We start from the raw sequence: 12,144 nt of genomic DNA on the forward strand, positions 1-12,144 counted from the left end.
CTCTCCCACCACTATCTCTCTCTCCCACCACTATCTCTCTCTCCCACCACTATCTCTCTCTCCCACCACTATCTCTCTCTCCCACCACTATCTCTCTCTCCCACCACTATCTCTCTCTCCCACCACTATCTCTCTCTCCCACCCTTATCTCTCTCTCCCACCGCTATCTCTCTCTCCCACCGCTATCTCTCTCTCCCACCACTATCTCTCTCTCCCACCACTATCTCTCTCTCCCACCACTATCTCTCTCTCCCACCACTATCTCTCTCTCCCACCCCTATCTCTCTCTCTCCCACCCCTATCTCTCTCTCTCTCCCACCCCTATCTCTCTCACTCTCCCACCCCTATCTCTCTCCCATCCCTCTCTCCTACCCCTATCTCTCTCACTCTCCCACCCCTATCTCTCTCCCATCCCTCTCTCCTACCCCTATCTCTCTCTCCCACCCCTATCTCTCTCTCCCACCACGATCTCTCTCTCCCACACCGATCTCTCTCTCCCACCCCGATCTCTCTCTCCCACCCCGATCTCTCTCTCCCACCCCGATCTCTCTCTCCCACCCCGATCTCGCTCTCCCACCCCGATCTCTCTCTCCCACCCCGATCTCTCTCTCCCACCCCGATCTCGCTCTCCCACCCCGATATCTCTCTCTCCCACCCCGATCTCGCTCTCCCACCCCGATCTCGCTCTCCCACCCCGATATCTCTCTCTCTCCCACCCCGATATCTCTCTCTCCCACCCCAATATCTCTCTCTCACACCCCGATATCTCTCTCTCCCACCCCAATATCTCTCTCTCCCACCCCGATATCTCTCTCTCCCACCCCGATATCTCTCTCACCCACACCGATCTCGCTCTCCCACCCCGATATCTCTCTCTCTCCCACACCGATCTCGCTCTCCCACCCCGATATCTCTCTCTCCCACCCCGATATCTCTCTCCCACCCCGATATCTCTCTCTCTCCCACCCCTATCTCTCTCCCTCCCACCCCTATCTCTCTCCCCCACCCCTATCTCTCTCCCATCCCTCTCTCCCACCCCTATCTCTCTCTTTCTCTCACCCCTATCTCTTTCTCTCACCCCTATCTCTTTCTCTCACCCCTATCTCTTTCTCTCACCCCTATCTCTTTCTCTCACCCCTATCTCTTTCTCTCACCCCTATCTCTTTCTCTCACCCCTATCTCTTTCTCTCACCCCTATCTCTTTCTCTCACCCCTCTCCCTCTCTCTCTTTCACCCCTCTCCCTCTCTCTCTTTCACCCCTCTCCCTCTCTCTCTTCCACCCCTCTCTCTCTCTCTCTCTTCCACCCCTCTCCCTCTCTCTCTTCCACCCCTCTCCCTCTCTCTCTTCCACCCCTCTCCCTCTCTCTCTCTTCCACCCCTCTCCCTCTCTCTCTTCCACCCCTCTCTCTCTCTCTTCCACCCCTCTCTCTCTCTCTTCCACCCCTCTCTCCTCTCTCTCTCTTTCACCCCTCTCCCTCTCCCTCTTCCACCCCTCTCCCACTCACACTTCCACCCCTCTCCCTCTCTCTCTTCCACCCCTCTCCCTCTCTCTCTTCCACCCCTCTCCCTCTCTCTCTTCCACCCCTCTCCCTCTCTCTCTTCCACCCCTCTCCCTCTCTCTCCCCCACCCCGCTCTCTCTCTCCCCTGCTATTCCATCCCACCCCCTCTGTTAAGGGGACTGTTAAGGACTCAGTTTAGTTTTGATTTTGCCAGGAAGATAGCGTGGATTTTAAATGCTCCCATACCGGTTTTATATTGAACCCAGCTGTTAAAAAAGAAAATGTTGCTGTTTTGGCACGTTTTATCGCCCTTCCCTTCCCCTCCCCTCATGCTGCATTCCCTTCCCTTCTCCTCTTGCTGCCTTCCCTTCCCCTCCCCTCATGCTAGCCTCCCACCAAACCCTCTCCACCACCATCCAACTCTCCTGAGGTCATGGAGAGGAAGGGCTGTCAAAGAATGTGTCAATTGGACAAATGAATGCTTTTTTCTTTTTTTAGCAGTTGTAACTGCTGCTTGGATCAATTCAGATTCTTATCAAGCAATGAATCACCAGATCACGGCAGGATCGCCGAGAGGTATGCACACTCGCTCAAAGCTATCTGTCTATCCTGGGTTTGATTCCCGACCCAGCTATAAACTGTCATCCCGGTGTTTCACAAGCTGGGTGATTCATCAATGTGTGTGCCGTCTCTCTGATGAATGTTAAACTGGGCGTCATCTGCCGGAATCCCACCTCATCCTCTCTCCCTCCCGGCTCTTCCCTCCGCTTCCTCTCCCCCCAACTCTCCTCTCCCCCCAACTCTCCTCTCCCCCCAACTCTCCTCTCCCCCCAACTCTCCTCTCTCCCCCAACTCTCCTCTCCCCTCTTCCTCTCTCTCACCCCTCTTCCTCTCCAACCCCCGCAGTATGTCACCCCTCTCTCTCCCACCTCATCCCTCTCTCCCCCACCCCTCTCCCTCTCCACTTCCCCTCCATCCTCTCTCCCTCCCATCCCTCCCTCCTTTCTTCCTCCCTTCCATCCCTCCTCTCTCCCTCCTCTCCCACTTTCTCCCCCCCCCACCCACTAAATATTCTTGTCAGCGAAGCGACAGGTTGTATTTGCGAGTATATAATGCATGTATAAAGTCAGAGCCATAAAGTATTTCAATGATAGTTGTATCAAGATTCCATGAACAATTTAGTGAAATATAAAGCAACTTCTTTCAAGAGTCCCTAATTGACTGAAACAAATAGACTCAAGAGTACTGCAGTACTGGAAACAAATTGCCCACAAAATGAATGATAACTGAAACAAAAGGCTGTTTCCTGCTGCATGGTTCTTACCAAGCTCTTCCATATTATTGGCATTTCCTGGAAAAAGAGGTTTTCCCAAGGTGTGAAACTTCGCCAATACAGGCAGGTTTTCTATCACCTCATTTCTCATCTTGCTACACTCATCCTTTCTTCCCTCTATCCACCCACACTAACCGCCCTCCTTCCCCACCAGGTCGCACGTCTTCTTCCTGAAACGCAAACCTGGTATCCCTCTTCAACTCTCGGAAAACTTCAAACCTTCCCCTGCACTCCACACACTCAAACCTTCCCCCACATACCACACACTCAAACCTTCCCCCACATACCACACACTCAAATCTTCCCCCTCACCTTGCCTCCATAAACAACATGCACAATCCCAATGCCTCATCCCTGCCCATCTCTTACTGTGTGAACATCAAACATTGGAGGTCTCCGCACCATCCTGACAGATCTCTCTATACAGGTTGGTGCCGATAAACCACACGTCATCGGCTTCACAAAAATTTTCCTCCTTCAAGACGTCTCTGACTCCCTAGTATCTCTCCCTGGTTGCTGTCTTCTCTGATTTTATAGGCCTGAACCACTTTTTGATAGGCAGAGCTGAGCTGTTCAGGGAGCTGAGGGTGGACAAGGAGGACTATGTGTGAGGAATTTGTGAGGGGGTAGAGCATCACCTGTGGTCAAGTGATTCTTGTCCTGCTTACAAAGGAATTTGCGCATTGCGTTCATTCAAGTCCGTCCCTCGGTGTACTGCAGTTGTTAGAATGGAGGGTGGTGGGCTCTTGACAGAGGTGTCCGAAGTGAAGGTCCATTGGGCCGGTTACTTTCAGCGGTTGTACCAGGCTGATCCACCAGCTGTCGAGTTGGATATCAGGGGTGTTACAGCTTACAATCCCTCTTGCTGACCCTCCAATCAACTGTGGTCCACCTTCGATTGTGGAAACACAAGCTGCGGTGAACCGGTTGAAACGGGGTAATGCTCCAGGGATCTGTGGCATCCATGCTGAACTTCTCAAGGTTGGTGGAAATGCTGCAGTCATGTCGTTGCATGCAGTTCTGTGCTCTGCCTGGATCACAGGCATCATCCCAACTGAATGTAAGAGGGGCCTGGTTGTCCCTCTCTGGAAAGGGAAGGGTGATCACCAAGACTGCAACAACGACCGAGGGGTGACGCTGCTCTCAGTTCCGGGCAAGGTCTTTGCTCGGATAATTCTTGATAGGGTTCGCCACCATCTGCTTGAGCACCAGCATCCAGAGCAGTCAGGCTTTACACCAAAGAGGTCAACGATTGACTGTATCCTTGCTCGTCGGGTCCTCACCGAATGCAGACGAGAGTTTCGGCAGGGGCTGCTTGCAGCCTCTGTTGATCTCTGTAACGTGTTTGATTCAGTGAATCGGGATGCCCTCTGGAGGCTTCTTGGTCTTCATGGGGTGCCACCAAAACTGATCGATCTGATGTCTGAACTATACTCTGGCACAGAGAGTGCTGTGAGATGTGGTGATACCATCTCTGATTTATTTCCAGTTGAAACTGGAGTTTGTCAGGGGTGTGTCCTGGCCCCAACACTTTTCAGCACTTGTATGGACTGGATTCTGGGGAGGATGTCAGAGAAATCAAGCTGCGGTGCATTGTTTGGGAATGTCAAGATCTCTGACCTTGATTTCACAGATGATGTAGTCATCTTTGCGAGACTCGAGATATCCAATTGGGGGCCTTCGTGGTGCTGAATGAGGAGTTAGATCCGCTGGGATTACGGGTTTCCTGGGTCAAAACTAAGATCCAGGCTTTCAATGACATCTTGGATGTCGCTGTCCTGTCTGTGCCTGTTTGTGACGAGGATGTTGAGGTCACGGAGAGATTCACTTACCTTGGCAGTGATATTCATGTCTCTGCTGGCTGTGAGCCAGTGACCAAAAGACGTATGGGTCGGGCCTGGGGAGTCATGGATTCACTGGATCATGGGGTGTGGCTCTGCCGGTACCTGTGCGGGACGACAAAAGTCCGAGTCTTCGGGTCATTGGTGCTTCCAGTCTTGCTCTACAGATATGAGACTTGAACTCTGACCAGGGACCTGAGATGGAGACTTAATTCCTTTGGTACCAGGTCTCTTCGGAGAATCCTTGCTATCGCTGGTCGGACTTTGTGTCCAACGAGCGGTTGCTGAGAGAGACTCAAATGAGATTTGTTACCTGCATAGTCCATGAGTGTCAGCTGCGGCTGTATGGACATCTGGCTCATTTTCCTGATGCTGATCCTGCTCACCAGATTCTCTCAGCGAGGGAGCCTCGTGAGTGGAGGAGGCCAATGGGCCAACCACGTTCCTCATAGTTGCAGCAGGTTGATCAGCATCTCAAGGAGATGGGGATTGGCCAGGCATGTATCTGGGGGATGGCCAGACGGAGGCCCCTGGAGTAAGTGGACGCACTTAGACCGGCGGAGGAAATTTCCGTCACGGGGCGTGCAGGTAGCCAGGGCTGCGGTCCATTGTCGGATATATCGATAAATAATTTTACCTTCATTTAGTAAATTTAAATTGTGATTGACCACAAAAGACCGGCAGAAAGTGGACACAGCGACACGCTGCTCTGGCGCATGCTTCCATGCCTAACCTGACCTGACAACATGAACAAACTTTTAACCACTCATCCCAACTCTTTATTCCTCATATGTGGTGATTTAAATTGTCAGCATGCAAGTTAGCTGGGTGTTGATACCTTTCTCACCAGCCATGGCACTTCAGCAAAGGAGTTCTGTGACTCCATGGGACTGACTCAATCTGTGAACTTTCCACCCACATTTTTCCCAATGGCAAATCTTCCCTTCTGGACTTGATGACCAAATTTTCCTGCAAATGTCTCCTGCTCGTCCTCTGCTCCATTTGGTTCATCTGATCAGGTGCCTGTGAATGTCAACATCTCTCTGGCTATTCTTAGAGAACCACCTCAATGCCGGAGAGTCTGGTGTTTCACTCAATCAGATTGGCAGGGACTACAAGCAGCCATCTCTCTTCAGGACTGGTCTACTATATTTGCTGCCGCTGATGTTAACTTAGCGTCGGAATTCTTCCACAGAAACCTGCTTTCTCTGTCTGTCTGTCTGTCTCTCTTTCTCCATCTCTGTTTGTCTGTCTGTCTGTCTCTCTCTCTGTCCTCTCTCTCTGTCCTCTCTCTCTCTCTCTCTCTCTCTCTCTCTCTCTCTCTCTCTCTCTCTCTCTCTCTCTCTCTCTCTCTCTCTCTCTGTCTCTCTCTCTCTCGCGCTCTCCCCCCCCTCTCTCTCTCCCCCTCACATCTGGCTCAGCTTGACGCCGTGTACACCAAGGCCTTCAAGATCATTGGAATCTCCCGCAATGAAGCCGAGTCTATGGGTCTATCACTTTGCCATCGCAGATAGGTCACTGGTCTTTCTGTCTTCTACTGTCTCCTTTCCGGTCTTGCACCCCATGCTTTTTCCATGCGATGGTTTCTGTCGGACACACACGGTCCACCATCAACCCTCTCTGGTAAAAGTACCGAAATCCAGGATCACTGCTCACCTCCACTCATTGATTGTTATATCCCACCTCTGGAATCAATTTCCACATCCTCTTCAATCTCATTCCTCTTTCCAAGTCTTCAAGACAGCTGTTCATCACCCTCTCAGTGTACTCGCTCTTCCACGAGCCTCGACTACATGTATACACAAAAAACAAAAAACCCTCGAAGCCGGACGCTCACCTTCATTCCTAATCTCTCTATTTTCTCATCTTTGGAACTGACCTCCTGTGTTTGTTGCCTTGTGCTCTCTCCTCCAAGATGGCTTCCCTTTAGCCCCTCGTACTTTCTCCCAAATCCACCCCTTCTCTCTTCCACTCTTACTGAGTCACTGACCCCTCCAGCCTCTCTTATTTTTCCCTCTCTCCTATAAGCCCCATTCAACTATGTGTTTGCCTTATCTTCATGGATTTCTATCTGATTTCTGTGTCAAACAGATGAAGAAGAAGAATAATAATGAGAGTGTGGCTCCAAACAATCCAAAACCACAAAACAGGCAACACTGCACATTTGTGACTAACCGGCGGTGAAAGAAGAAGAAGAAGAAGATTCTTTTGACTTTTTCTGGAGTCCTGAAAGTATGAACAACTTCTGCATGATCTCACCCTCGGGCTGAGGCCCTAGACCCGAGACAATAGAAGTCTCAATGTCTGATAATCATGAACAAATATGGCACCTTAAAAATATGGCACCATATGGAAATATGGAAAAGAAAATACGGCACCATAAATGACACTTCAATCAAGGTAAATAAGTTGAAGATTGTGATGATGTCAGAATGTTAATTTCCTTTCTTTTCTCACTGATTCTGTCCCAGGTGTTAGCACCAGGTAAGCAGCATTTCGAGGCAAGCTGAGTTTCTGGCGTAGGTTTGCTTATCAAGCAGCACCGGATGGCGCTTAGCAACCGGCACAAATGTCTGTCGCTTAGCAACCGGCATCAGGCAATTGGTACATCATGGCCAGTCTCAGGTGTGTGTGCATTGAGCAGTTTAACTCAGGTATAATATTCCTGTTTGTCACGGCACTAATACACACACACTTTTATACAAATTAGAGAATTTCCATGGAAATGATCCGCAGCTCCCGAAATCCTGTTATCCTTGTTTCGATTTGCCTCTCACTAACAATGGCTTCCTTCATCGGTGTGAATTTACAGAATATATTCTCACCGAGAATTATCATTTACAATCACAATTTAAATTTACTAAATGAAGGTAAAATTATTTATCGATATATCCGACAATGGGCCACAGCCCTGGCTACCTGCACGCCCCGTGACGACCCATCTGTTTGCGAGTCACGTTCGCAGCAAGTGAACCGGGGCTGGGGGACTGGAGGGGGGGCACGGGGGATTTGGGGGGTGGGCTCACGGGTCTGCGTAATATGTTCCGCAACAGCCTGTAATGTCCTGATGTAAAATAACCATACGCGGTTACAAATGTACGGCATGCAATGCCCTCACTGAAAATGCTATGTTGTGCAAAAACAAACAAAAATCATCATCATCATCATCATTCTCATCCTCATCCTCATTCTCATCCTCATCATCATTCTCATCATCATCATCATCCTCATTCTCATCCTCATTCTCATCCTCATCATCATTCTCATCATCATCCTCATCATCATCCTCATCCTCATCATCATTCTCATCATCATTCTCATTCTCATCATCATTATCCTCCTCATCATCATCCTCATTCTCATCATCATCCTCATCGTCCTTATCATCATCATCATCAATGTACCATTGTTTTTATAGAGCGATGGTGCTGCCGAAGCAGCGTCTTGGTAAGAGTCATGCTCGGTGGTTTGCCATTGCCTTCCAGCAGTCATTGAGGGCTGGAATTTTGAATTCGTTCCAGGGTGCCGACGATAGCTCGCCGACTCTTCACGAAGCACACGGTGGGATCTTTAGCGCATTCCAACGACCAATGTTGGAACACTATAATCCTCCAACATAACGTCCTTCCAACGGATGGCGCGTGCACACACACACACACACACACACACACACACACACACACACACACACACACACACACACACACACACACACACACACACACACACACACACACACACACACACACACACACACACACACACACACACACACACACCGGAGTGTCCATTTATAGCTGGTTCGAGGTTCGAGCCCAGGTGAGCCATCTCAAGGACGAGACATACACCTGCAGAGTCAATCCTCGCAGCCCTGATCACACATCCAACATTACATCGCAAATTGCTCCGATTTTCACCATAATCGAACAAACGCGGGTTTGTATCGAGACACCCGATCGGGTACATCTGCCTGGACATTGGAGACCGTGAAGAGGTCGACCCTGATGGCTGAGAACAAGACAAAATATTTCATGAGGTGACACGGACAAACCGAGGAAGCCGTTGCGGGTTCGAATGAAACACATTTGTCGCCAACAACACAAACCTCGATCATGAATGAAGAAGGTTCGAGCGGAGAACTCATGGTCTCGCTGGACCGACCAGCCCCGAAGCCGCCTCGGGGTCCCATTCCTAGTTCAACCACGGAGCGTGTGGCAGACATCTCAGGGTAACACAGACAGACACAGACAGCGTCCACTCGTAGCGGTGTCTGTGTAATAATATGGTTTATTATATCTCTCCCTCTCTCCGACCTCCCCTCTGCCTTCTCCCTTCTCTCCTCTCCTCACCGTCACAAGCCCCAACCACCCACATCCCCACTGGCCTTTCCCTTCTCTCCTCTCCCCACCTTCACAAGTTCCAACACCCCCCCCCCCTCGCCACTCGCGTGTGGCTTTTATTATTCCTCTCTCTTTTCTTCTCTTTCTCTGTCTCTCTCTCTGTCTGTCTCGTCTGTCTCTGTCTCTGTCTCTGTCTCTGTCTCATCTCTCTCTCTCTCTCTCTCTCTCTCTCTCTCTCTCTCTCTCTCTCTCTCTCTCTCTCTCTCTCTCTCTCTCTCTCTCTCTCTCTCTCTCTCTCTCTCTCTCTCTCTCTCTCTCTGTGTCTGTCTGTCTGTCTCTCTCTACATCTCCGTCTGCATCTCTCCCTGCCTCCGTCTCTCTCTCTCTCTCTCTCTCTCTCTCTCTCTCTCTCTCTCTCTCTCTCTCTCTCTCTCTCTCTCTCTCTCTCTCTCTCTCTCTCTCTCTCTCTCTCACTCATCATCATCTCCTTTCCCCTCCTCGTCCAGGCAAAATGTCGGATGACCTCACACAAATTGCAACAAAAGCAAACTCAACAGATTTTGATTCCTGGATATGTCCTCAGTGACAGAAAAAATAGTCCGAAGGGATCCTCCGGGGGGGGGGGGGGAAGTCCTGAAATCATGGAAATCCAATATGGCCGCCACCCGGCTTTGGGGAAAATGAGAAAATTGTAAAGATTGATATTTTAAGATGTAAATATATGTTTTTCTGCATTCTAATTGTTTCTAGTTATGGTCAGTATATTGATATACAAGAATGATTATAAAAAAAGTGAAATGTATTGAGGGTAAAATAAAAAATTATAGCTTTTTGTCCAAAAATGCCAATTTTTTTGTCCCGAAAAAATTTTTTTTTACCTGATACTGATTTTGGCTCCTGGACAAAAAAAAAAGAAACGTTGAAGACACAAGATGAAATCAAGTCTATGGCAATACAATATAATTATGTAAATCATTGAAACATGACAAAATTCACAATTCCACTCGGGGCAATCACATCTGGCTGACGAAGGTTTCGAAATGAAAATGAAAATTCGCATTAAACTCAGAAACTACATCCATTATAAACTTACTATACATGTTGAGAAAAATCAAGCGTATTAAAGTTTGAACTCGACAATGTCGTCATCATCCTCATCATATATTGGGACCATATATCAACTCCATCAGTTCTTGAAGCCCGGATGACACCATCAGGTGTCCAATACATCCGAGGAAACTCATCTCTGCGTGGAAGCCGCCCAAGTGTAGGACAATCCCTTTCAGATCACTTCCCATAGGCTCCGATTTGATGATCATGAGGGCCTTCCACCAGAGGGGCTGATCAAAGGTGATTACTGGAGTGACACCGTGGCGTCGTGCATTTTCACTGACAAACATCAGGGTCGAGTATATGCATGTGATGTCACTCGATTTCATGTCTATCATGGGCAGAAACATGATAGCCGCCTTGCCAGGGTGGTCACCCTTGTGTATGAATTGCATCATTCCTGACCATGCAGGTCTGGGGGACCCAAACAAGATGGATGTCTTCCATAGAACATCAAGATTTTCAGAGCAGTTCTGGGCTTTTAGGTTGACAAGTTTCTGGTACGTCACTGCTGTCATCTCGTGACTTTCTTCCTTGTGGGACCGTATCTGCACCCTTCCAACCATTGTGACATCACGAGACGTCACCTTAGCCCTGGGTATTGGCCGGCCTGATCTGGTTCCAGGGGTGACTGCGGCAATCATCCCCATGCCATGGAATGTGCCATGGCAATCCAGTGTGTGAATGTTATGGTCCACATTGTCAACTGCATACTGCACAAACTCTGTTGTCAGGTTAGGGATGTCTGTTCCATGTGACTAAGCAGCATTTCGTTCAAACTGATGCATCACTTCATATGAACAGCAGAACCCATGATGATGAAGCGAGTCAATGAGAAATCGTGATGCGAAGTGGTGATATAGCTGCACACCCAACCCAACCTGCAGTCATGCCAGTAAGACTCTGGGTCTAGTTGCCTGCACTATGGCTTGCCCAATTGAAGCCACTTTAACACCATCTTTCTTTCCCACAAATAGTCCTTCAAGCAGTACCAGCAGAGTATCTGGTAAGTATTTAATGCCAGCCTCTTGCGATTGCAGGTCTTCACCACATGGGTAGACTTCATGGGATGTTTCAATGGTTCTAATGTCTTCTTTGATGAGTTTGGCAGCGGCCTGTACAAGCTTGATTTTCTCTTCAGTAGTGTCTTTTTCCTGCTGCTGGATGTTGTATTATTCCTGAAGCACTGCCCTGGCTGTTCTCCTGAAGGTGACCACGTTCAGGTTGCCGTTAATCGCAGTTTGGATTATCCTGTCACCAAAGTGTTCCCACAGCCTTGCCTTCATGTGGGTGTAGCTGTATGCTTCGTGGTTAGTGCCTGCCAGTTTCTGTGTCATGAGGTCAATGAGATCATTGATGGTGATCTGCTCATCATCATTTTCCTCAAGATATCTTGCCACTTGCAAGAATGCTGCTGTCTTCTCATCGCCTCGAGGCCGTCCAAGCTTTGTCCTCTTGGATTCTTCGGTGTCCGTCATCTGAGCTATTGGTATCTGTTTATTTGTGCGAAAGTTAACACTGCATGTCTGGTGGTAAGCTGCATCTGCTGCGTGCAAGTCATGCACATGCAGCATCCGTGCCTTCACAGCATCTGACCAAACATCGGCTCGTTCGCGGCTTATAGCCAGGAGCGTGTCCTTCAATTCAATTGTCTTTACTTTAAGCACATCCTGCGTCTTCTGCTTCCTCCCAAACTTGGCTAGTCTACCACAGAAAAGGCAATCAGTGTTGAAAGAAAACCCCTCCTCAGATGACCTAAGTACATGTCTATCACTGCTTGTACTGGCCTTTGACTCTTCTTTCCTGGTATCCTTGGCTATCTGATGTGGGTTGCAGTATATACGCCGGCAGTCTTTGTGCACCCTTTCCCCAGGTACAGTGTGAATGCTGTCTTTCCTTGCGCTGCTGGCCTGGTTGATGGCTGAGCACCCCTTTTCTGTTAGAGTTGAAGCTGATGGGCCTCCTCCATCCTGTTTGCAGATGGCACACCGTTCAGGTCCCTCCATGCCTGAAAATAAAA

The 12,144-nt window shown here is 49.1% G+C and overlaps 1 protein-coding gene and 1 pseudogene across 2 annotated transcripts in view; both read right to left on the minus strand.

Annotated features, from left to right (window-relative positions):
- The window catches only part of LOC147020808 (E3 ubiquitin-protein ligase Trim36-like), an 89,184-nt gene extending 80,179 nt beyond the window's left edge, over positions 1-9,005 (minus strand). For both annotated transcript variants that reach the window (XM_085896436.1, XM_085896435.1), the window contains exon 1: positions 8,780-9,005. In XM_085896436.1, the coding sequence (XP_085752562.1) occupies positions 8,780-8,896 (117 nt within the window). In that variant the 5' untranslated portion in view covers positions 8,897-9,005. The remainder of the gene's footprint in view (positions 1-8,779) is intronic.
- An 877-nt stretch (positions 9,006-9,882) lies between these two features.
- On the minus strand, positions 9,883-12,144 carry LOC147020810 (uncharacterized; annotated as a pseudogene).

The sequence above is a fragment of the Eptatretus burgeri genome, chromosome 9, assembly GCF_056783735.1.
Source record: "Eptatretus burgeri isolate ZD-2024b chromosome 9, Ebu_testis_v1, whole genome shotgun sequence".
Classification (NCBI taxonomy): Eukaryota; Metazoa; Chordata; class Myxini; order Myxiniformes; family Myxinidae; genus Eptatretus; species Eptatretus burgeri.